This window comes from Monodelphis domestica, chromosome 3 (genome assembly GCF_027887165.1).
Source record: "Monodelphis domestica isolate mMonDom1 chromosome 3, mMonDom1.pri, whole genome shotgun sequence".
NCBI classification, from domain to species: domain Eukaryota; kingdom Metazoa; phylum Chordata; class Mammalia; order Didelphimorphia; family Didelphidae; genus Monodelphis; species Monodelphis domestica.
In genome coordinates, this window is record NC_077229.1 from 377,582,874 (window position 1) to 377,608,281 (window position 25,408).

General features: G+C 36.1%; 1 protein-coding gene across 1 annotated transcript in view; it reads left to right on the forward strand.

The window, feature by feature from the left end:
* Nucleotides 1-25,408, forward strand: part of DNAH5 (dynein axonemal heavy chain 5) — a 439,069-nt gene that overhangs the window by 174,106 nt on the left and 239,555 nt on the right. Inside the window, exons 13-15 of the mRNA XM_001372730.4 lie at nt 4,689-4,774; nt 15,626-15,947; nt 19,096-19,302. Of these exons, the coding sequence (XP_001372767.4) occupies nt 4,689-4,774; nt 15,626-15,947; nt 19,096-19,302 (615 nt within the window). The remainder of the gene's footprint in view (nt 1-4,688; nt 4,775-15,625; nt 15,948-19,095; nt 19,303-25,408) is intronic.

The window sequence follows — 25,408 nt, forward strand, 5'->3', positions numbered from 1 at the left end:
CTACTATATAATACAGGAAGAGAGAATCTCCTTCCTCTAAGTTAGTCCTAAAAAAGTTTAACTTCATCCTCTCTGTTGAAAAGTGAAGTAGCTAATATCATGTACAAAATTTATTCTATTTACTTGAATGAAATAGCTGTAATAATGAGCTAGATTTTGCCTTCTGCCTTCATAATGGTGCAATCAATACATATTTCAAATGACAGAGGGTAGAACCCTTTAGAAGGTTGTCTCCTCTCCAGGAATTATTGACTTGAATTAAGTTTACTCCATTCAGGGGGAGAATCATTTCATTCCCTTAGAAGTCAGAAGAAGCCTGTGCAGTATATGGAACTCCCCTTTCCTATGGTGCTATTTTATATGATAGGACACATGTTTCTTCTATCTACTTTGGCAGCTACTTCTCCTTTGTGCTAGCTCTTTCATTCACATGTACTGATCCATATGCCTATGAGGGAAAGTGAGACATGATGGTAGATTCTGTTGCCCTGCCTTGAATCAATATTCATTGGGTTACAAGATCATCAATCACAGTGCCATAAAACTGGAGTTGTAAGGGACCTCAAAGACATCTCTAGTCTAGTTCCCTCTTATTACATATGGGGAAATCGAAGGCCAGGATTAAGCTGATTTGCCCAACGTCACAAAGAGAGTGAGCATTAGAGGTGATTTGAATTGAAGTTCTCTGCCTCCAGAGCTGCTGTTCTTTCTACAGTTTTAATTTCATTCTTTTTAGGGTTTATTATAAAGGGCAGCATAGGAAGACAATGGACTATGCTGGATTTGGGGGAACAGGTCATAGAAGAGGGATAAGTACAAGAATGTAGAAAATCTTGAAACATGAAGTAGTGGGCAGATATTAAAGTAGAACTATTTGAGTGCTTTATCCAGAAGTTAGAATTTAGGGGAACTTCAGTGAGTTGTATAAGCACATATGATGGATCAGGAAAATGCAGTGAGTTAAAACCAGGCAAACAAGAAGAACTCACTCTGGAGAATAGATCAAACCAACAAGAATTTAAGTGCCTACTATGTAACAGGTACCATGAAAACAAAGACTAGGCTGAAGTTGAGCAAGCAGTCACAAACAAGGACAACAAATATAGGAAAGCAAAGAGCACATGTGTTGAATAGGCTCAATTAAGGGAAACTGAGTAATATTGTAAGTTGGTCTCAGCATAAGGAAAATCTGGATTTGAGCTGTGTGACTATAGGCAAATCAAGTGACCCAGGAACCTCTTTATAATTATAAGCTGAAGAGGAGGTGCTTGTCTGAGTTGGAAGAGTGAGGGAGTTCCTTTCTTGAGAGTTCCCTATCCTCATGAAATTATAGGTTTGTTTCAGAAAATTATCTCTATATGTCCATCAATACACGTGAGTATATGTGTGTATGTAGTATGGAAATATTAAGAGAAAGACTAGATAGGATATTTTTATTGGCAGAGTCCAAGGCACATCTTCTGAGTTGGTTGTTGTTGGTTTTTAAGAGGCCAAAAGGGGTTGAATCTGGTGCTCAGACAATTAAAGATTTTACTTGTATTAAAGATTATTTGTGCATTTGGATGAGGTACGCTGTACCCAGTTAGACACAGTAAAGGAGGGTTCCAAAAGGAAAGGAAGAAAGTGAGGAAAGGCCAATCCTACTTATGAAGTCTTTGGAAGAAAAATTCATGTGCAGGATAGTAGTGGAAAGTTATCCTAGGCAAATTGAGGCAGTAACTGGACTAGAGATCTTTCTATCTAGGACCTCCTCTGAAGGCATTTCATTTATTTCCCCCACAGACTTATCTCTAGCCCTGGTCTTATACTGATTAAGTTCAACATTAAAACAAATTAATTATCACATGCCAGGAATTGAGGTAAATGTTCAAGATAAAAAAGATTAAAAAGTCAAAGTCTCTGTTTTCAAGGTTTTTGCACTCTACTGAGCTGATAGAAGAGAGTTAACTCAGACTTAAGTAGATGTAAGACAGAGAAAACTGAGGTGGGAAAGAGCACTAAAGACTTGGGATGGGAGAGATCAATGAAAAGGCTTCCATGATGGAAGAAGTGGCCCCTGAGTTTAGGCTTGAAAGAAAGATTTTAGAAGGAGACAAGGAGAGAGTGTGTAACAGACATGGGACAGGCTTATATAAATGAATGGAAGCTGGAAATGGAATATTGTGTTTGGTGAGTGGCTGATAGAAGTTTAGTTAGAATATATGATTTGTAATGGGGATAAATATAAAGTTAATCTGGAAATGTAGGTGAGAACCAGACTACAGGGGGTCTTAAATGCTAAACCAAAGTGTACACATTTAATCCTATGGACAATGGGGAGTCATTGGATGCTTTTAAGTAGGCTACTGATTATGGTCAGACCTGTGCCTTGGACATATTAACTCAGTAGCTTAGTGGAAGATGACTTGAAGAGGGACTAGAGTTCAGACTATAAAGGATGATGATAAATTATCTTCTTAGAGACGATACTGGTCCTTTTGGATGTGATGATTTTTGTTTTTTTTTTTTAAGAAGAGAATCTAGAATAGTGTTGGCAAATCTTTTAGAGATCGAGGGCCTAAACCAAACCGACTGTCTCACACTTCCATCTGCCTTAAGGATGACTAGGGAGGGAGAAAGCACTCCCATTGGGCTGCTGGACAGAGGAGTGGTGATGTCCTCAGATGCATGTGAATAGAGGGAGGGTAGCAGCCCATCCCTCTCATTCCTCTGGCTTTCTAATAACAAACTCTGACAAACTCTATGCTGCAACAATGGCATGTGTATCCACAGAGAAGGCTCTGTGTGCCTCCTCTGGCTCACTTGCCATAGGTTTGCCAATGTGGGCCTAGAACAAACTTCTGGTAATACCTACGTTAAGTAGCAACTGATGAATACAAAGAAGGAATCTCAGAAGTTGGTAGAAGAGAGCAATATTATTAAAGTCAAGGAAGGAGAGTATTTCCAATTGCCCACTAGATAGATCCATCTAGAGATGAGTGAAAGTTAACTTTTTAATTTTTCTCTCAAACTCACGATATCTACAACTGATCTACATTCCTCCACATAAAAGTTCTCCTCTACTAAATCAGATTCCCTCCATAATCCAAGGGCACCATCATTCTAGTAAGTTGTACTCAAATCCTTGCAAAATCCAACATTTTGTATAGTTGGAATTCTTGAATACCTAGGGTGGAGGAAAAGGCAAAAGGATTCTAGGTAATACAGAAAGGAGTTTTGGGTAATGTAGTTTTTAGGGTTCAAGAATTTCCAACTATACAATTTTTAAAATTAAACTTAATACCTCCTCTCTTTTTCTATCTACTAAATTCATGAACTTCTCTTTTTGTCCATGCCCCTCCCTCTTTCTAACTTCCCTTTAGCTATCAATGGCATTACCATTCTCCTACACCCTACTACACTATCACCTACATTTTCAATCTCAGAGTCATCTTGATTCCTCACAGTATATTCTAATCTGTTGTGAAATCTTACCATTTCTATCTTTGCAACATTTCTCATTTATATCTTTTCCTTAACTCATACAATTGTGGCCCCACTTTAGGCCTTTCGCACAGCACTTCTTACCTGGACAATAGCCTTCTAACTGGGCTCCCTGCCTTGAGTCTCTCCTCACTCCAATCCATTCTCCATTTAGTTGCCAATTAATTCTTCTAAAGTATGAACACATTCTTCTTCTCCCATCTATGAGCTCTAGTAGTTTCATTTTTTTTTTTACAGCATCAAATAACATATTTGTTTGCATTTCATGCTCTTCAATACTGGAATTCTTCTAGCCTTTCCAATCAAATTTTATTTTTCTTTGCACACTTTTTGTTTAAGCAACATTCTTCCACTTATGGTTCCTTGAACAGGACAATTCATTTCTCTATGTTTTTGTATTACCTGTCCCCCACCTCTGGAATATTCTACACCCTTATTCTGCCTCAGTTTTCTTACCTAGTTATCTCCCCTATTAGAATGTAAGCTCCTCAAGGGGCAGGCTGTGTTGGGTAAGATTAAAACCCAAATTTTCCTGTCTCTGAGGCCAAGTCTATCCACAATTCCTCTAATTATTTTATTCTGTGGTATAGAATAAAGATAATGCCCAATTATTCGATTCAGTCATGGGTATTTTTGGTTAATCTCTGCTTCTGTCTCTTTTTTCTGTTTCTCTGTCTTTATCTGTCTTCCTTCCCATTCTTTTCCTCCTCCTCCTCTATCTTTCTTATAAATGATATGAACAAATGAGAGAAAATATGATTCAGGATGGCAGACCTGAAATTTCTTTATAAAACCTTCATAGAAGTGTCCTCCTCACAAGGAAAAATGCCTCTTTGCATTATGCAATAGTCTGTCTGAGCCCGGACTTTTTGAATCCAAAGTTCATTTCAATAGGGCTTTTCTAACTCTCTAAGTAATTACCTTCTCCCAGCTGTTACCTTGTTCTGTAACAGTGCCTGGTGCCCATTAGGTAATAGGGTATGGCGTCAAGCACAAAGGGATTCCAATGAACTGTATTAAGGATTACTTGCTTTAATTTAGTTTAAAGAATTTTGTTAAAAATTGTGAATGATATAGTCTATTAGTAGTCATTTTGTACTTCAACTTGAGATTGTGAAAGACATTAAAATCAGCTTGTGACTATTTCATTAATAGGAAATTTCCAAGGTTTTTCATGTTCATGATCAGATTTTCTTTTATTGTAGAATCAGTTACAGGTATTCATGGACATCACATTTGAAAATATTCAAAACACAGAGCGAGGACTAATGATGCTGAAGAAATTTGAAAGGTAAAATGAAATTTGAAATAATTTTCTCAGGTATAGTTTTTAGGGTCATAATAACAACATTAAAGAACTTAGGACGATTTCTTGCTTCCTATTCTAATTAGAAAGAAAAACCTTTCCAAATTTATTTTCTCCTGTACCTTATCCCCAATCCCTACTCCTACATGAGCTACTTTTTAATACATTTGGGAAAAGCTAACTTAATTTGGATAAAATCAGAGATCTTTACATCTGGAAGGAACTGCAGAAATTAATTCAAACTCTTCATGTGAGAAATGAAGAAAAGGAGCTTCAGAGAAGATAAACGACTTGCCCAATGTTACCTAACTATTTATTGTGAAGCTAGCACTGGATCCCATGCTTTTTTGACCAATACTCCATCTAAAAACACTGTGAGCAAGCAATCAGGCTTCAGGAGCAGCAAACCATAGAGGCCAATAAAAGCATACAGGAAACACCACGTTACTGCTTTACAGATAAAACTTGCAGCAAAATTAAGCTAACATAATGAGTTGTGTAATTATGTGTGTTATACAAGATAAAGAGCGCATATGAATGACTATAATTTTTAAATATTAAACAATTTACCTTACATTTTAATATCTCCATTTTCACCTTCTAAGCTCTGCAAGATCCACAATCAGGGAATAATGCAAATGGTTTTCTGGGCCAGCACAGTTAAAATGCAAAGATCTCGAGACTTGGAGTTAGATGATCTGAGGACAAATCTTTGTATGGTCTCTTACTAGCCTGATGACTGTTTTTCTGAGCCAGTTTATTCATGAATAAAACGGGCATAATGATGATTGAACTATCTTCCTCACTGAGTTGTTGTGAGGAAAGTGTTTTGTTATTTATAAAGTGCTATATGAATATGAGTTATTGTTGCTTTTATCTTCACACACATACTAATGAGTTGGACTAGATGACTTCTGAGGTCCCTTTTAAACATTAGATTTTATGATTTAGAACTCTGGATCTTACTTCCTTTCCAACAATGAGATTTATCTTTTTCTTGGCCCCTTTTCTCTTGGCTCAAGATTGAAATTCTTAATGTTTCACCCAAATGTTCTTTTGAAAAATCCAGTCCCACATCTTCAATTCAGAACTCAAACAATTTAATAGGCTCCCAAAATTGTCCTCTGTTAGATGTCTGAGGTCTTGGCTAAATGTCAGAATCCCCATATCCAAATACTACATGCCACCACTTATAGTATCCCATTCCTTTCCCTAACTGTATCTGACCTTTTCTTTACAAAAGGTATGTACTAACGAGAGACATCAAGAATACATTTACAGGTAATTTTAAAAGTATATATAAAATATATACTATACATACAAGGCTATGCAATTTCCAGCTTACCAGTCTCTTCATCTATCTAAATAACAATCTCTACTTTGTTATTGCAATCAGCCTTTGAATTATGTAGTTCGGGAATTGAGATATCTTTTCTGTGGCATTTCCCCTTAGTATTAATTTAGAGTTTTGAAGATTTTTTCACTTCAGAGCACTGCTACAGGTTGAAAGGTGATATTGATAACATTAGATTAGCAGTTTGTTAATTTAAGATGTGAAACTGGAAACAGGGGTATTATGATCAGGGTAACCCTTAAATCACAATTATATTGGCTATATTATTAAATCAATGAGAAAGAGTATTGCTCAATAGTAAAGTTACAGAGTTATAAGAAAACTAATTAATTACTGTTACATACTTATATTTGGTAGGCTCTCTGTTTTTTTTATAACTTTTAGTTTTTTATTTTAGCTTTTTTATTCCATATTTTATAAAACCAAATAAAACAAGCATTTCCATTAACAAAGAAGAGGAAGACTATATATAAATGAATTTACAAGTCTTTTATATTTAGTTTCCTTTTCTTCATAATTATATAATAAATTCCACATAAAACTTTTGACTTTTTCCTGCTTGTCTGTTTTTCCCTCTGGATATCCCAGTCTCTTCTTTAAAAAAAAATTAATTAATTCATTCATTTTTAAAGGGATTTATCCATTCCCAGTCCCTCCTTAATCTCCCCATATCACAGAAGGTATCATCTGGAAGACAGACATAGTCATACAAATTAAGTTTTTTAATGTAAAAGTTTCAGTTTATTCTAGGGAGATAACATCCACAATTTATTCTTTCAGCATTAATTCTGTAGTTGTGTATGATGTTCTCTTGGTTCTACTCATTTCACTGTTCATCATCCCCCAGAGTTCCTTCCACATTTAAAAAAATAGCCTTCTCATCATTTCTTATGATGCAATACTGTATGCCATCTTCATCATATATCACAGTTTGTTTAGTCATTTCCTATTTGATGGATATCCCCTCAATTTCCAATTCTTTGTCACTACAAAGAGAACTACTATAAATATTTTGGAACATATAGGATTTCTTTTCTCCTGATCTCCTTGGGAAACAGGCCCAGCAATGCTATTGCTGGGACTAAGTATATACCCAGTTTTATAACTGGGTGTAATTTCAAATTGCTCTCCAAAATGTTTGGGTCAGTCCACAGCTCAGCCAACAATGTGCTGGTGTCCTAAATTTCCCACATCCAGGGTGCTCTTTGGTTTGAGTTTCCTGATAGGATTTCATCAACTTATTTAAAGCTCTTATGATTTAAGGCTATATCCAGAGTTTTCATTCAGGTTCATAGTCTATATTTTTTCAGTAGCCCTTAGAAACATATCTTTTCTCCCAGAAAAAAGGCATCTGTTAGCCTAACTAGCTAAATAGATTCTTTATGACTAAATTTTGTCTTGTCAGTGCAAGTATACTCTTTCTCTTACTGTTCCTCTGTTAGCAGAATTTGACAGATGATCTTCCACATACGGCAGATTGGAGGTACTTGTAGTGGCTTAATTTTTCAATATCATACCTAATCTTTTCACTTAAATGAAATAGAACTAAAGATTAATATTAAAATGTAGATAATCTGAATTTTATGGTTATTTAAATTATTTGAGTTCCAGTATAGTGTAGTCGCTGAATGGAATCTCAGTGATCTGACACAGTCCTTTCTCTCATCATTATTTATATTACTATGAATGAGTGAAGCTAAAGGGAGCCTTTGCTTCAGTCATATGATCATTCCCTTGCTTAATGTTAAGTCTTTGGAACCTTTGTCAAAGGCACATTTTCTTTCAAATCTTTTTCCCTTTTGTGGAACCAAGTTAATAATTTTCCATAGATATCATCAAGAAAATCTTAGAAATACTGATATTTTTCCTTGAAGACAATGAGCAAATATTAAGTTCCTCCTATGTGCTAAGTATTATTCTAAGCATTAGTCATACAAAGAAACACAAAAATAATTCCAGTCCTTGAAGATCTCATAGTTTAATGGGGGGGTACACTATGCAAACAATGATGTTACAAATAAATTATGGTCAAGACAAATTAGAGATTATTCCCTTCTCTTCTATCTTCTTCATATAGGAAGTTCATATACAAAGCCAAATATCAAGATTAGAGGATCAAATGATGGTTTTTCTTTTTTTACTTTTTTGCTTGATCTTTTTAAAGATATACTGACATCAAAGAGGGAAAATTTTTTACTGGTAATGACTACTGTATTTGGGGCACAAATGTGCAGTTATTTATTTTTCCATTTAATTATACATTTTAATTAAAATATTTTATCAATTTTATTATAATGAAAATGAGACAAAACAAATGGATAGAATGAATGACATAATGACATTGAGGTGATATTAAAAGAGAAGAAATTTTACAGGGTGTTGGTTAACTTTTCTTTGGAGAATTCATTAAGAAACTTAGATGGGAGTTCCGGTCAAGATGGCGGCTTAGAGAGAGCTAAAGTTCAGATCTCCAGAAACCCCTTCCTTACCGATCTCAAACTGTATACTCCTAGGACACCAAAATCCAAAACAAACAACAGGACAGATCCTGGGAACCCTCCTCCTGGACCTGGATCAAAAGGTATGGCCCCCCAAAAGCCAGAACCCGAGATCACTCAGATCTAAGGGATAGGCAGAAGGAAGGTCCCAGGACCCATTCCCCCCAACCCAGAGCTCTGAGTCTGAGGCAGCAGAGGGAACCTAAGAGCCAGTAAATGGACCCCAGGACTGGCTATTCTGAAGGCCGCACCCCGAAAACAACCTGAGCCAGTCACGGGGGCACCCAGACAGCTGGGAAACAGAGAGAGACAGAGGGGAACCTGTAGCCCCCTGGTTGGATCCTTCCATCTGTGGCTCAGGGAAGGTCCCTGTTTTAAGACACACTCAATACAACCCAGGGGAAGTTAATCCTATCAGGAGCCCTTGGAACTCCAGGAAGCCAAGGCCCCTCCCACCTCAGAGTGCAGGCCTCAGTGCAAAGCCAGGCTCAGAGCTTGGGAGTAAGGCAACAAAGAAGCATTGGGAGGGAACTGAGAGCAGTAACACCCACCAAGGGACAATTTTCCTGGGACTAAAACCTCTGAACACCAGATAGAGATAAGAAAAGCTAGACCTCCCCACTCAGATAGAGATGGCAAATAGCACGGAAGCACAAAAGCCTCAAAACTCCAAGAAAAACAAGAAGAAGGGAGTGACTTTGGACACATTTTATGGAGCAAAAATACAAAATACAGAGGAGATAGAAGAGGAAACACAAGCAAATGCTCTGAAACCTTCCAAAGGAAATGGAAACTCTTCACAAACCCATGAAGAATTTGAATCAGAAATGATCAAAAAGATGGAAGCCTTCTGGGAGGAAAAGTGGGAAATAATGCAAAAGAAATTCACGTATCTACAAAACCAGTTTGACCAAACTGAAAAGGAAAACCAGGCTTTAAAAGTCAGAATCAGCCAACTAGAAGAAAACGAGCAAGAATTAATAAAGCAAAACCAAAAGACCAAGAAATTAGAAGAGAACATAAAATATCTCACCAACAAGGTCATAGACTTGGAAAACAGAGGGAGAAGAGACAATTTAAGAATAATCAGACTACCAGAAAAGCCAGAAATAAACAGCAAACTCAACATCGTAATACAAGATATAATCAAAGAAAATTGCCCAGAGATTCTAGAAAAAGGGGGCAATACAAGCATTGAAAGAGTCCACAGAACACCCTCTACACTAAATCCCCAAAAGAAAACTCCCAGGAATGTAATTGCCAAATTCCAAAGCTTTCAAGCAAAAGAAAAAATCCTGCAAGAAGCCAGAAAAAGACAATTTAGATATAAAGGAATGCCAATCAGGGTCACACAAGACCTTGCAAGTTCCACTCTGAATTACTGTAAGGCATGGAACATGATTTTCAGAAAGGCAAGAGAGCTGGGCCTTCAACCAAGAATCAGCTACCCATCAAAACTGACTATATACTCCCAAGGGAAAGTATGGGCATTCAACAAAATAGAAGATTTCCAACTTTTTGCAAAGAAAAGACCAGAGCTCTGTGGAAAGTTCGATATTGAAAAACAAAGAGCATGGAATACTTGAAAAGGTAAATATGAAGGAAAGGGAAAAGGAGAAAAATGTTATCTTTTTCTTTTATTCAAACTCTCTTCTATAAGGACTATATTAAATCAATCTATGTATATTAATATGTGGGGAAAATGTAATGTGTAAATAGTGTGAAAAGAAAGACCAAATAGAATAATCTTTCTCACACAAAGATTCACACGGGAAAGGGAGGGGAAGAAAACTCCTATAAGAAGGAGAGGAGGAGAGTTTTTACTTAAACCTTACTCTCAGGGAAATCAACTCTGAGAGGGAAGAACATCCAGATCCATTGGGATCTTGAATTCTATCTTACCCAACAAGGGTAGGGAGAAGGGAAAACCAAGGGGGGGGGGTAGAGGGGTAGGGGACATAAAAAAGGGAGGGAAGAGGGGGATGGGGGAGGGAACAAAAAGGGAGGGGCTAGAAAGGGAAATATATCAAGGTAGGGGACAAGGGGGACTGATTTAAAATAAATCACTGGATTAAAAAGTTAGAGCTGAAGAAGAAAGGTTAGAATTAGGGAAGGATATCAAAATGCCAGGGAGTCCACAAATGACAATCATAACTTTGAACATGAATTGGATGAACTCACCCATAAAATGTAGACGAATAGCAGAATGGATTAGAATCCAAAACCCTACCATATGTTATCTTCAAGAAACACACATGAGGCGGGTAGACACCCACAAGGTCAGAATTAAAGTATGGAGTAAGACCTTCTGGGCCTCAACTGACAGAAAGAAGGCAGGAGTTGCAATCATGATATCTGATAAAGCCAAAGCAAAAAATAGACCTTATTAAAGGGGATAGGGAAGGTAATTACATTCTGTTAAAAGGGACTTTAGATAATTAGGAAATATCACTAATCAACATATATGCACCAAATAATATAGCACCCAAATTTCTAATGGAGAAACTAGGAAAATTGAAGGAAGAAATAGACAGTAAAACCATATTAGTGGGAGACTTGAACCAACCATTATCAAATTTAGATTAATCAAATAAAAAAATAAATAAGAAAGAGGTAAAAGAAGTGAATGAAATCTTAGAAAAATTAGAATTAATAGACATATGGAGAAAAATAAATAGGGACAAAAAGGAATACACCTTCCTCTCAGCACCATATGGCAAATTCACAAAGATTGACCATACACTAGGTCACAGAAACATGGCACACAAATGCAGAAAAGCAGAAATAATAAATGCATCCTTTTCAGATCACAAGGCAATAAAAATAATGATCAGAAATGGTACGTGGAAAACCAAATAAAAAACCAATTGGAAATAAAATAATATGATACTCCAAAATTGTTTAGTTAGAGAAGAAATCATAGAAACATTTAATAATTTCATCAAGGAAAATGAAAATGGCGAGGCATCCTTTCAAACCTTTTGGGATGCAGCCAAAGCAGTAGTCAGAGGTAAATTCATATCCCTGAGTGCATATATTAACAAACTAGGGAGAGCAGAGATCAATCAAGTGGAAATGCAAATAAAAAAACTTAAAAGCGATCAAATTAAAAACTCCCGGCAGAAAACCAAACTAGAAATTCTAAAAATTAAGGGAGAAATTAATAAAATCGAAAGTGATAGAACTATTGATTTAATAAATAAGACAAGAAGCTGGTACTTTGAAAAAACAAACACAATAGACAAAGTACTGGTCAATCTAATTAAAAAAAGGAAAGAAGAAAAGCAAATTAACAGCATCAAAGATGAAAAGGGGGACATCACCTCTGATGAAGAGGAAATTAAGGCAATCATTAGAAATTACTTTACCCAATTATATGGCAATAAATACACTAATTTAGATGATATGGATGAATATATACAAAAATACAAACTGCCTAGACTAACAGAAGAAGAAATAGAATTCTTAAATAATCCCATATCAGAAAATGAAATCCAACAGGCCATCAAAGAACTCCCTAAGAAAAAATCCCCAGGGCCCGATGGATTCACAAGTGAATTCTATCAAACATTCAGAGAACAGTTAATCCCAATACTATACAAACTATTTGACATAATAAGCAAAGAGGGAGTTCTACCAAACTCCTTTTATGACACAAACATGGTACTGATTCCAAAACCAGGCAGGTAAAAAAACAGAGAAAGAAAATTATAGACCAATCTCCCTAATGAATATAGATGCAAAAATCTTAAATAGGATACTAGCAAAAAGACTCCAGCAAGTGATCAGAAGGATCATCTACCATGATCAAGTAGGATTTATACCAGGGATGCAGGGCTGGTTCAACATTAGGAAAACCATCCACATAATTGACCACATCAACAAGCAAACCAACAAGAATCACATGATTATCTCAATAGATGCAGAAAAAGCCTTTGATAAAATACAACACCCATTCCTATTAAAAACACTAGAAAGCATAGGAATAGAAGGATCATTCCTAAAAATAATAAACAGTATATATCTAAAACCATCAGCTAATATCATCTGCAATGGGGATAAACTAGATGCATTCCCAATAAGATCAGGAATGAAACAAGGATGCCCATTATCACCTCTACTATTTGACATTGTACTAGAAACACTAGCAGTATCAATTAGAGAAGAAAAAGAAATTGAAGACATCAAAATAGGCAAGGAGCAGACCAAGTTATCGCTCTTTGCAGATGACATGATGGTCTACTTAAAGAATCCTAGGGATTCAACCAAAAAGCTAATTGAAATAATCAACAACTTTAGCAAAGTTGCAGGATACAAAATAAACCCGCATAAGTTATCAGCATTTCTATATATCTCCAACACCGCTCAGCAGAAAAACCTAGAAAGAGAAATCCCATTCAAAATCACCTTAGACAAAATAAAATACCTAGGAATCTATCAATACCTAGGAATCTATCTCCCGAGACAAACACAGGAACTATATTAACACAACTACAAAACACTCTCCACACAACTAAAACTAGACTTGAGCAATTGGAAAAACATTAACTGCTCATGGGTAGGACGAGCCAATATAATAAAAATGACCATCCTACCCAAACTCATCTATCTATTTAGTGCCATGCCCATGGAACTTCCAAAAAATTTTTTTACTGATTTAGAAAAATCCATAACAAAGTTTTCATTTGGAAGAACAAAGGATCAAGGATATCCAGGGAAATAATGAAAAAAAAATACAAAGGAAGGGGGCCTTGCAGTCTCAGATCTCAGACTATATTATAAAGCAGCGGTCATCAAAACAATTTGGTACTGGCTAAGAGACAAAAAGGAGCATCAGTGGAATAGACTGGGGGCAAGTGACCTCAGCAAGACAGTATATGATAAACCCAAAGATCCCAGCTTTTGGGACAAAAATCCACTATTCGATAAAAACTGCTGGGAAAATTGGAAGACAGTGTAGGAGAGATTAGGAATTGATCAACACCTCACACCCTACACCAAGATAAATTCAAAATGGGTGAGTGACTTAAACATAAAGAAGGAAACCATAAGTAAATTGGGTAAACACAGAATAGTATACATGTCAGACCTTTGGGAGGGGAAAGACTTTAAAACCAAGGAAGACATAGAAAGAATCACAAAATGTAAAATAAATAATTTTGACTACATCAAATTAAAAAGCTTTTGTAGAAACAAAACCAATGTAACTAAAATCAGAAGGGAAACAACAAATTGGGAAAAAATCTTCACAGAAACCTCTGACAAAGGTTTAATTACTCAAATTTGTAAAGAGCTAAGTCAATTGTACAAAAAATCAAACCATTCTCCAATTGAAAAATGTGCAAGGGACATGGATAGGCAGTTTTCAGATAAAGAAATCAAAACTATTAATAAGCACATGAAGAAGTGTTCTAAATGTCTTATAATCAGAGAGATGCAAATCAAAACAACTCTGAGGTATCACCTCACACCTAGCAGATTGGCTAACATGATAGCAAAGGAAAGTAATGAATGCTGGAGGGGATGCTGGAGGGAGTGGCAAAGTAGGTACATTAATTCATTGCTGGTTGTGAATTGATCCAACCATTCTGGGGGGCAATTTGGAACTATGCCCAAAGGGCGATAAAAGAATGTCTACCCTTTGATCCAGCCATAGCACTGCTGGGTCTGTACCCCAAAGAGATAATAAGGAAAAAGACTTGTACAAGAATATTCATAGCTGCGCTCTTTTTGGTGGCCAAAATTGGAAAATGAGGGGATGCCCATCAATTGGGGAATGGCTGAACAAATTATGGTATATGTTGGTGATGGAATACTATTGTGCTAAAAGGAATAACAAAGTGGAGGAGTTCCATGGAGACTGGAACAACCTCCAGGATGTGATACAGATCGAGAGGAGCAGAACCAAGAGAACATTGTACACAGAGACTAATATACTGTGGTATATTCGAATGTAATGGACTTCTCTATTAGTAGCGGTGTAATGTCTCTGAACAATCTGCAGGGATCTAGGAGAAAAACACTATTCATAAGCAGAGGACAAACTGTGGGAGTAGAAACACCGAGGAAAAGCAACTGCCTAACTACAGCACTTGAAGGGACATGACATAGGAGAGACTCTAAATGAACACTCTAATGCAAATACTAACAACATGGCAATGGGTTCGAATCAAGAACACATGTGATACCCAGTGGAATCATGCGTCCGCTATGGGGGGTTGGGGATACAGGAAAAGAAATTTATCTTTGTCTTTAATGAATAATGCTTGGAAATGATCAAATAAAATATTATTTTTAAAAAAGAAACTTAGATGACTGAATGAGTGACTGAATGAATAAAGAATTTATTATAGGCTTAGTAAGTACAAAGTACTGTGCTAAGCTGGAGGATGTGGGGAAGTAGAAATAAAAAATAAAATCATCCCTTATCTGAAAAGCTCATTTTCCAGTGGGACAAGAGCACATACAGAAAGTTTCAGCTCTAAGATGAGAATTTTACAGAATGAGAAGGCATTGAGGACTGTATCTAAATTGGTACAGGGAATGTCCATACCAATGAAATCACAGAGACATCAAGTATGATAAAAAATTAAGCACCAAAACATAGTTTCTCTAAAATTTAATTGACTTAAAAATGAGTATGATCAAAGTTTACATTAATTCAGAAAATTAAGTATTTGCTCAGTGCACTCAATCTTTTTCTCTCTGCAAATATGCAACTTTCTGAGCTTTGGAGCTCTTTATGGATATCTCTAAAGTATTCCCAAACATTTACATTTTTAGGAAAAAAAACAAAAATGAAAACAATACCTCATTACCAAGATGATTCAGTTATGTCTATATTTCTTGTATATTTTGAGTTATTTAATATTATACAACTAATTCATCCTTCTTAGACACAGAATAGTCATATGAATATAGGGATTTCAAAATCTTGAGACACTGGTAACCTCTTCTATTTATTCTAAAATATTTTATTATTAGGTTGAATATACCTAACCTTGGGATTGATGAAAAATATCAGGTGCTTCTTGAAAATTTTGGAGCTGACATCGAGATGATCTCCAAACTGTACACTAAACAGAAAAATGACCCTCCTTTGGCTCGGGACCAGCCTCCTATTGCTGGGAAGATCCTGTGGGCCCGGCACCTCTTTCGTAGGATTCAGCAACCAATGCAAATTTTTCAGCAGCATCCAAATGTGCTTATGTTGACGAAAGCCAAGCACATAGTCCGGAAATACAATAAGATGGCAAAAATTCTCTTGGAATTTGAGATTCTCTACCACAGGGCATGGATTCAACAAGTAAGAATAAAAATATTTTCTCCCTCGATGGCCATATAATGAGATATGGAAAAGCATGAAACATGCATGTGTATGAATTTTTTTTATATTTGGGAAAGGGTAAAGTTAACATTTGATCTTTATTATTATTGTGTAGAAGAATACTACTTTTTTTTTTAATTTAATGTGTTGAAGTTTTAGTCCTATAGGATTTCTATAATATTCTTCCTTTAGGAGTTTGGAAGATAGCAATATGGAGTCAGAAAATTCTTTGTGACTAGCTCCTCACAGCTTTCAAGAGCCAGTCTAAGAGATGGAGGACCTGTAAATTATTTAGGAGGGTTCAATGGGATCTTTTTCAGCAACAAGCAAGAGAAGTGCTTTAGACCCTAGAAATCTGGCCTAAAGACTATTGAACTGAACGTGAACTTTATTTGGGTTCTCCCTGGTGTTGGTTATTCAATTGCACTCTACTTAAGGTTTACATTCCATTGGCACATTTGTCTTCCTTGTTCAGGAGATATTATTCATATTAATTAATCAATCAGTGCTTTGCTAGGTGTCAGACACAGGATAGTTAATTAGAGAAGTGGATAGAGTACCAGACCTGGAGTTAAGAAGAGCTATGTTGAAATCTAGCCAAAGGAACTTAATAGTTGTGTGACCTTGGACAAGTCATTTAACTGTATTTGCCTCATCACCTATAAAATGAGCTAGGAAAAGAAAATGCAACCACTCCAATATCTTTGTCAAGAAGATCCCAAATAATAATCCTGAAAGATTTATGCTGGGGAATGATATCCATCTTCAGAGAATGAACTGTGGGAGTCTGATGGATGTGGATCAAAGTATACTGTCTTTCACATCAGTGTATTTATGATTTTATTTGGGGGTTTTGATTTTATATGAGTGTGCTCTTACAACCAATATAGAAATTTATTTTTCAGGATAGTCAAAATAAAAACAAACAAACAAACAAACCCAAAGAGGGTCATGAAGATTTGGACAGGATTGAAATGACTATAAAACAAACCACCCCAAAATGCGTCAGGAAAAAAAAAGACTACAAAATAGTTTGTCTGGAATAATACAGAGTGAATGAAGGGAAGTAACATGTAATAAACCTAGAAAGATTGCCTTGAGCCAGATTTGCCCTTTTCCTATCCATTCTCAGGGGGAGAGAGCCAGATGGCAATCCAACAAAGGAAACTAAGAAGGAATGGCCAGACAGGGAATACAAGAGAATATTAAGGTTGAGAAGCGAGTTGATGGTATTCTATTCTGTGAAGAAGTCATGAAGCTCTTTCAGAGCAGGGATTATTTCCTCATTACCTATATATATCTTCTTCAACTATAACAGTGCTTGGTATTTAATAGATATTTAACAAACTCGCTGATTTATTGTTTAATTGATGGTAGAACTATGGTAAAAAAGGAGGAATAACATGCTAAGAATCCCATGATGTTGGTATCTTCTTTAAATATCAACTTAGGTGTGGACATTCTAAGGGTAAGGTCAATTATCATTGGATTATGAACAAATGCACTCCCAGAGTGACTGAATCATATTAACCTTGTTATTTTTGCTCTAAATTAAACCAGAAGACAAAAACATAAATTTTAGCTAAATGAAAATATGTTCACATTGTAAAAGAACGAAAATCAGATCCAGCAATTCAAAGGAACAGCCCAAATGGGGGAAGGGCAAGAAGACAAAGGGAGGGCAGGCAGATAGCCTGAACCCTTCAGGATTTGGGGGGAAGGTCAGTTGTTAAATCATAGGGATTCCTACCTCCCATTTTCCTCACCCAACAACACCATCATTCTCCCTGCCTTGTGAGTCCCTAAGAATAAAGTGTTATCCCTTTAGATCAGATCTGCCGGTTTTCTAACATCAATGAAGGGAATTGAAGATTTGGGGAGAATCATACCTTTCCCCCCAAGGAAGAGAGCTAGCTCCAGACCAGGATTGAGGAGTAATTCAGGTCTCAGAAGGGGAAGAGTGGATTTGGGATAGAGGGAGGTTCCAGGGGCAGAAGAGTTACCCTGCCTCTCAGCAACAGCTAAGATCATGAAGGGAGGCAGTGGGTTATCTCTCTAAGACCTTCTCCTCCAGGCCTTAACCTCCATATCCCAAACCTGATCTCTGAGGAGGCATATTCTGTCCCTCTGGAAGACAATTTGTGTTGTCTTCCCCAAGGGGAAGAGAGGGGAGGATCAATCTCTGCCCTTTCTCTCTCCCTCTCCCTCTCCCCATCTCTCTCTCTCTCTCCCTCTCCTCATCTCTCTCTCCCTCTCCCTCTCCCTCTCCCTCTCCTTCTGCCTCTCCCTCTTCCTCCTCTCCCTCTCCTTCCTCTCCTCTCCCTCTTCATCTCCCTCCCCCCCCATTCTCCAGTATATGTGACCTCCTTCTGGTCATATGTTCTTTGAGAAGTAAATTAAAGGGTTGGTGAAGTTGTTTTGAATCTCTCCAAGGGCAATAAAAAACACTATTTCATAGGATATTAGGTCATCTCAAATTGAATAGTGGTGATAAGCATTTGGATAAAAATAACCATTCAATGATTTCATCTCATAGATGAATATGTTTATCGCAAAATGAGGAGGTAGACAAAATCTATGAAAAACTCAGCAAGCCAGTTCAAAATTAAGTACCTATACTTTAATACTTGCTGAATTTGTTGCCTGTGGCTTTAATGCAAAGATAACTATAGTAAAAAAATTTAAAACCCATCACAGTATATACTAGAATGGTAAAAAAAGATTATTATTGTTATTAAGTACTACCAGGCTGAACTATTATAGAGCAACTTACTCTCAATTTCCCTTCCCTAGAGTAGAATATCTGGGGGAGGCAGACTTGGGCATTATGCATCACATCATAGCCTTTAATGTGGGGAGCAATAATTTTGTATATTCTTTACAACTCAAAGGAAAGAAAACTAAAATATATTACTTAAACATTTGGATGGAAATTAGGTCTTATTGCTATTTAGGAGATGCATAGAAAATTAACCTATGCAAGTGTCAATTCACGCCCAGATTTGAAAGGACTAAATGACAAGTCTATTGGAATAACAATGCATAAAAATTCTTTTGGGAAATGAATGAACTAAACAAACTTTGGGTATATTGCTCTCTCCTAATGATTTTTTTTCCCTCTCTGCAGACTGAATTAACTAAAATTGCACTTGGGGCTTCTTTATTGGTAAAAGCTCCAGAAACAGGAGAATTATTTGTCAATTTTGATTTTGAAATATTAACATTATTTCGGGAAACAGCATGCATGTCACAGATGGGTCTTGAAATCCCAGCATTTGCAAGTGCTTTATTCCAGAAACGGGAAAGTTACAAGAAGCTTTTCAATCAAATGAAGGTATGGTGATTTTAGAACTAGGAAAAAAATCCTGTAGATAATCTCTGTTAATTTTATCTTTTCTTCTTGACTGTTTTTCTACACATATTTAAAGGCATAGTTTCAATGACTAAGAAATCATAATTATGGTGCTTTAGAGTACAGTGCTCTGCAGTTTTCGAGGCTTTTCACATAATCTCATTTGATCTCATAATAATCTTGTGAGCTAGGCAGAGAAAGAAATATTTTATTTATCCTATATTTGGGATAATTGAGGCTCAAAGAAATTGCATAATATGGTTAATAAGGGACAGAGCTAGTATTAGGACTTCAAACACCTAGTTACATCTCTGTTCTTTTTGCTATGACAACTAGGAACTAGGAAATAAGATCTGGACGAGTATCTAAGTATGGAGATTGTTTCTCATTTTTTAAATTTACTTCCAGATTTTGCCAAATATCTACCCCAACTCTGGCATAGGTTTTTTTTTTTTTTAAGTATGACACTACTTCCACATGCCCACCAAAATCACCTGCATCCTGTGCTACATTCCTTTTATTTGACTCAAGTCCTTCTGTCTGCTCCTGTTCCTTTTTCTACAACTTTATCCTATATAAACTAGATCAAGATGCCCTTTGCAATCTACTTCCTTTTTCTACTACTTGATTACTTTTTAAAAGGTTTCCAAAGATCCCTTTACTGATAATTCCAGTGACTTTTTCTTGGGGCTCATTCTTTTTTTATGTGTGAAATCATGAAGAACATTTCCATGTTGGTCATAACACAGAAATCCAGAAGAATAAAGAAAGCAAGAAACACTACTACAATTTTCACGCAGAGTTCATCAATTCTCTCTGGAGGTGGATAATAGTTTTTCATCATGAGATCTTTGGAATTATGTTGAATCAGAGCTGCCTAGTCTTTCACACTTGATCATCATTACAGTGTTGCTCTTACTGTGTATGTGATCTCCTGGTTCTTTTCACTTCTCTTTGCATCAGTTCATAAAGATCTTGTCATTCTCCCCTTCTACCCCCCACCATAATCCACCCCTTTCTTCATTTCTTATGGCACAATAGAACTCCATCACAATCACATGCCACAACTTGTTCAAACATGCTCCAATTGATGAATATCCTCTCAATTTCCAATTCTTTGTCAACACAAAAAGTAGATATAGATCCTTTTCCTTTTTCTTTGATTTCTTTGAAGTTATAGACCTAGAGCTGTTATTGTTGGTTAGGATAGTTCTTTAGCCCTTTGGGCATAAGTCCCAGTTTGTTCTCCAGAATGATTAGATCAGTTCATAACCCCACCAAGAGTTTATTAGTGTCCCAATTCCCACATCCCCTCCAGCTTTATCATTTCTGATAGGTGTAAGATGGTACTTCAGAGTTATTTTAATTTATTTTCTCTAATCAATTGTGATTTAGAGCATTTTTATATGACTATGATTTCTTCTGAAAACTATCTGTTCATATCCTTTGACAATTTATCAATTGGAGAATGGGTCTTGCTTTTATTAATTGGACCCAATTCACTATGTATTATAGAAATAAGATTTTTATCAGAAAAATTCACACTTAATTTTTTGATATTACTTCATTATCTATGGTAGTTTTTGACAAAATATACTTTCGCCTGATTATCTCTTTTAATTAGGTCTGATTTTTAATTTGCACTGTTTGAGACCATGATTGCCAACTCTCTCATTTTTAATTCAGTTGAAGCATAATAGATTCTCTTCTAGTCCTTAATTTTAATTGTTTATGTCTTTCTGTTTCAAGTGTGTCTCTTATAAACAACATATTGTTGGAGTCTAGTACCCCTTTTCCCATTTTGCCAATTCTGCTTTTAAGAAGTTCTTTTCTTCAGTGAATATGTGTGCTTTTAGCATTTGTCCAATTCTGTTTTTTTAAGATGTTATTTTCCTCAGGATTGTTTTGTGCCTCTCTTACCAAAGTGTGTTTTATGTCTTTTTTATAATTTTCTTTCAGCACTTTCATTTCTTTCTCTAGTTTTTCTTCTCTCACTCACCTCTTTCTTTTAGTGTTCTGGGAATTTTTGATGGTCTTGGATTTAATTAGCATTTTTCTTTGAGGCTTTGTTGTAGCTGTTTTCACATTTTTGTCTTCTTCTGAGTTCATGTCTTAGTCTTCTCTATCACCATGTAGCTTTTTATGGTCATATTCTTCTCTGATGTTTTCTCATTTTTATAGCCTATTTCTTGACTTTGAACTTTATATTTAAAATTGTACTCTGCTCACTTGGGAGTGGGGAGGAACTGTTCCAAATTTTAAGCTTTTTCATGCTGCTGTTTTTAGAGCTAGTTATGAAGGTTTTATAGTTTTGGTGTTTCCAATATGGAAAGGTCATTGCTCTCTTAGTCTTCACTCTGTTGTTTACCTAGGAAGGGCTTTTGCTCCTTTGTAACAGCAAGCATTAGGACTCCTCTTGGTTCTGGAACCATGACCAGGATTCTTGCTCTTCTGTGACCACAAGTAGCAGTGCTCCTCATTGCCCTTGAACTGTAGCTGAGGTTCCTGCTCATTTATGACTGATAATAAATGCTTCTTTCTACCCTACAACTGTGACCCAGAACTGCTTAAGCATAATAGTTACCAGTCAGTGTCAGTTGTCCCCAGTCCCAGCAAAGGATCCCTGTTATCTGTCTTACCAGTTTTCTGACCCACTTACTCTATCTGGGCTGAAAGCTCACGAGCTTCTGCTGCTGTCATTGAAATTGGTAGTAGCCTTTAATGTCCTTTTCTGGTGATGCTATAGTGTGTGCTCTGGACCAGATCCCATTCCAGTATCACAGATCTTTGCCACAAACCTCCCAAGTTGTCTAACATTGGAAAATGTTTCACTCTGATCTGTCATTGACTCTGCCTCTAAAATCTGATTTGAGGAGTTATTTTTAAATTGTTTGGAGGGAAATGTTGAGAGAAGTCAGCTGTGTTGCTGCCTCTTACACTTCTGTACTTCACTTTGCCACCCAAAGTTCATCCTTTTTGACTTCTGTAGCACTTGATACTGTTCATCATTCCTCTTTCTAGGTATTCTTCCCTTTTGGGGTTTTTGTGACATTGCTTTTGTCTTAGTTCTCTTTCTACCTGTCTGAAAAAGCTTCTTAATCTCTTTTGAAGGATCATTACGTAAATCCTACCCACTACCAGATGTGTGTTGTTATTTCCTGTTCTTTGTTTACTATATACAATCCTAGATGGTTTATCTAACCTCTCTATATTCTTGTTCACATTCAACACAATTACTTAATACATGCATCTCTAGAATAGTTCTCACAGTGTTACTTCTCTGCTTAAGAAGCTTTATTGACTCTAATGATTCCAGGAAACACACACACAACTATAAATGTCCTTAGTTTGATATTTAAAATCCTTAACACTTTGGCTCAAGATATTCTTTCCAGGTTTATTACATATTACTTCCCCTCATTCACTCTATGTTCCAGAAAAACTGGCCTATTGGATATTTTTCTAACATTCCATCTCCCAACTCTGCACTTTTGCAAAGACTGTCCCCCATATCTGGAATGCTTTTTTCCCTTCATCTGTGTCTTTGGAATTCCTATGTGCCTTGAAAGATGAGCTTAAATGGCACTTTCTTAAAGAGACCTCTCCTGATTTGCCCATTTATAAGTGCTCCCTCCCCACCAGATAGTTTGTATTTATTTTGAATATGTCACATATTTCCTCTTTTGTGGACATATTGTGTTTCAGTAATTGAGTATAAGTTCTTTCAAGGCAGAGGGAGTTTTCTTGTCATGTTCCCTTCACCCAGCACAATGCTTGGTACTTAGTAGGCATTTACCAATGGTTTGTTGATTTATTATTTGTTTGATGGTGACAGAATGGTAGGGTAGGGGGCATAGGGTGTTAAGAATCAGTTGGTTGATTATATCTTCTTAAACACCAACTTAGCTATTGATATTTTAAGTGTAAGATCCTTTTCCAACAAATAATGAACAGGTTTATTTTTGGACTGATTGAATCATTTTAACCTTGATATTTTTACTAAAAATTAAGTCAGAAGATGAGAGGAAGTTGTAGGTAAAATGGCTCACAAATTTTTTGAGAAGTAAGTCACAGAGTTAGTGAAGTTGTGTCCAAAGGCAAAAAGAAATACCATTTCACAGTTCACTAGGTCATTTCATATCATAATCCTGGTAATAAATATTTGGGGAAAATCACCATAAAATATTGGCACCTTATGAATGAACATTTGTTATACAGAATGAGAAAGCAGACATTCCATGAAAAAAACTTGATAAGTGTCCAAATTAAGTCAACATATTCTCAAATATTTGATGACTTTTATGCCTGTGACTTTAAGATGGGCATAGTTAAGGACAGCGAAAATGTTTGAAATTATTGGTCAGAATTAAGAAATGAGAGAGACAAAAGACTGGTAGATTCCAAAGAAGCTACAAACTTATATAATCCAAAAACTTTCTTTGAGAAAAAAGGAGGTACTAGAAACAATAAGCACCAAGAAACACCATAAAATTAAAATTGATAATATTTTAATGGATAGGAAATCACTCTACTGATATATTAGATCATCTCTATGTGTCATCATAATACTGATTTATTAGAGCAAAAGTAAACATTAATATAAAATAGTAGAATAAAGGTGAGATAAAGATATGACATATGATTAAAAATCTACCATCTCACCTATTTATTTATTTTTTTGAAAATTTTATTTAGTCAATTTAGAACATTATTCCTTGGTTACAAGAATCATATTCTTTCATTCCCTCCCCTTGCCCCACCCCTTCCCATAGCCGGCTCACAATTCCACTGGGTTTTACATGTGTCCTTGGTCAGAACCTATTTCCATGTTGTTGATGTTTGCACTAGGATGATCATTTAGAGTCTATATCCCCAATCCTATACCCCTTGACCCATGCAATCAAGCAGTGGTTTTTCTTCAGTGTTTCTACTCCCATAGTTTTTCCTCTGAATGTGGATAGTGTTCTTTCTCATAGACCCCTCTGAGATGTTCAGGATCACTGCATTGCCACTAATGGAGAAGTCCATCATATTCGATTCTACCACAGAGTATCAGTCTCTGTGTATAATGTTCTCCTGGTTCTGCTCCTTTCACTCTTCATCAATTCCTGGACATTGTCCCAGTTCCCATGGAATTCCTCTAGTTTATTATTCCTTTGAGCACAATAGTATTCCATCACCAACAGATACCAAAATTTGTTCAGCCATTCCCCAATTGAAGGGCATCCCCTCATTTTCCTATTTTTTTTTTGCCATCACATAGAATGAAGCTATGAATATTCTTGTACAAGTCTTTTTCCTTATTATCTCTTTGGGGGTACAAACCCAGCAGTGCTATGGCTGGATCAAAGGGCAGACAGTCTTTTAGCATCCTTTGGGTATACTTCCAAATTGCCCTTCAGAATGGTTGAATCAATTCACAATTCCACCAGCAGTGCATTAATGTCCCAACTTTTCCACATCTCCTCCAGCATTCATTACTTTCCTTTGCGGTCATTTTAGCCAATCTGCTAGGTGTGAGGTGACACTTCAGAGTTGTTTTGATTTGCATCTCTCTGATTATAAGAGATTTAGAGCACTTTTTCACATGCTTATTAATAGTTTTGATTTCTTTAACTGAAAATTGCCTATTCATGTCCCTTGACCATTTATCAATTAGAGAATGGCTTGATTTTTTTTACAATTGATTTAGCTCTTTATAAATTTGAGTAATTAGACCTTTGTCAGAGGTTTTTGTAATGAAGATTGTTTCCCAATTTGTTGCTTCCCTTCTAATTTTGTTTGCATTGGTTTTGTTTGTACGAACCCTTTTTAATTTAATGTAATCAAAATTATTTATTTTACATTTTGTGATTTTTTCTAACTCTTGCTTAGTTTTAAAACCTTTCCTTTCCCAAAGATCTGACATGTATACTATTCTGTATTCACCTAATTTGCTTATAGTTTCCTTCTTTATATTCAGATCATTCACCCATTCTAAGTTTATCTTGGTGTAGGCTGTGAGGTGTTGATCCAAACCTAATCTCTCCCATACTGTCTTCCAATTTTCCCAGTAGTTTTTATCAAATAGTAGATTTGGGTTCCAAAA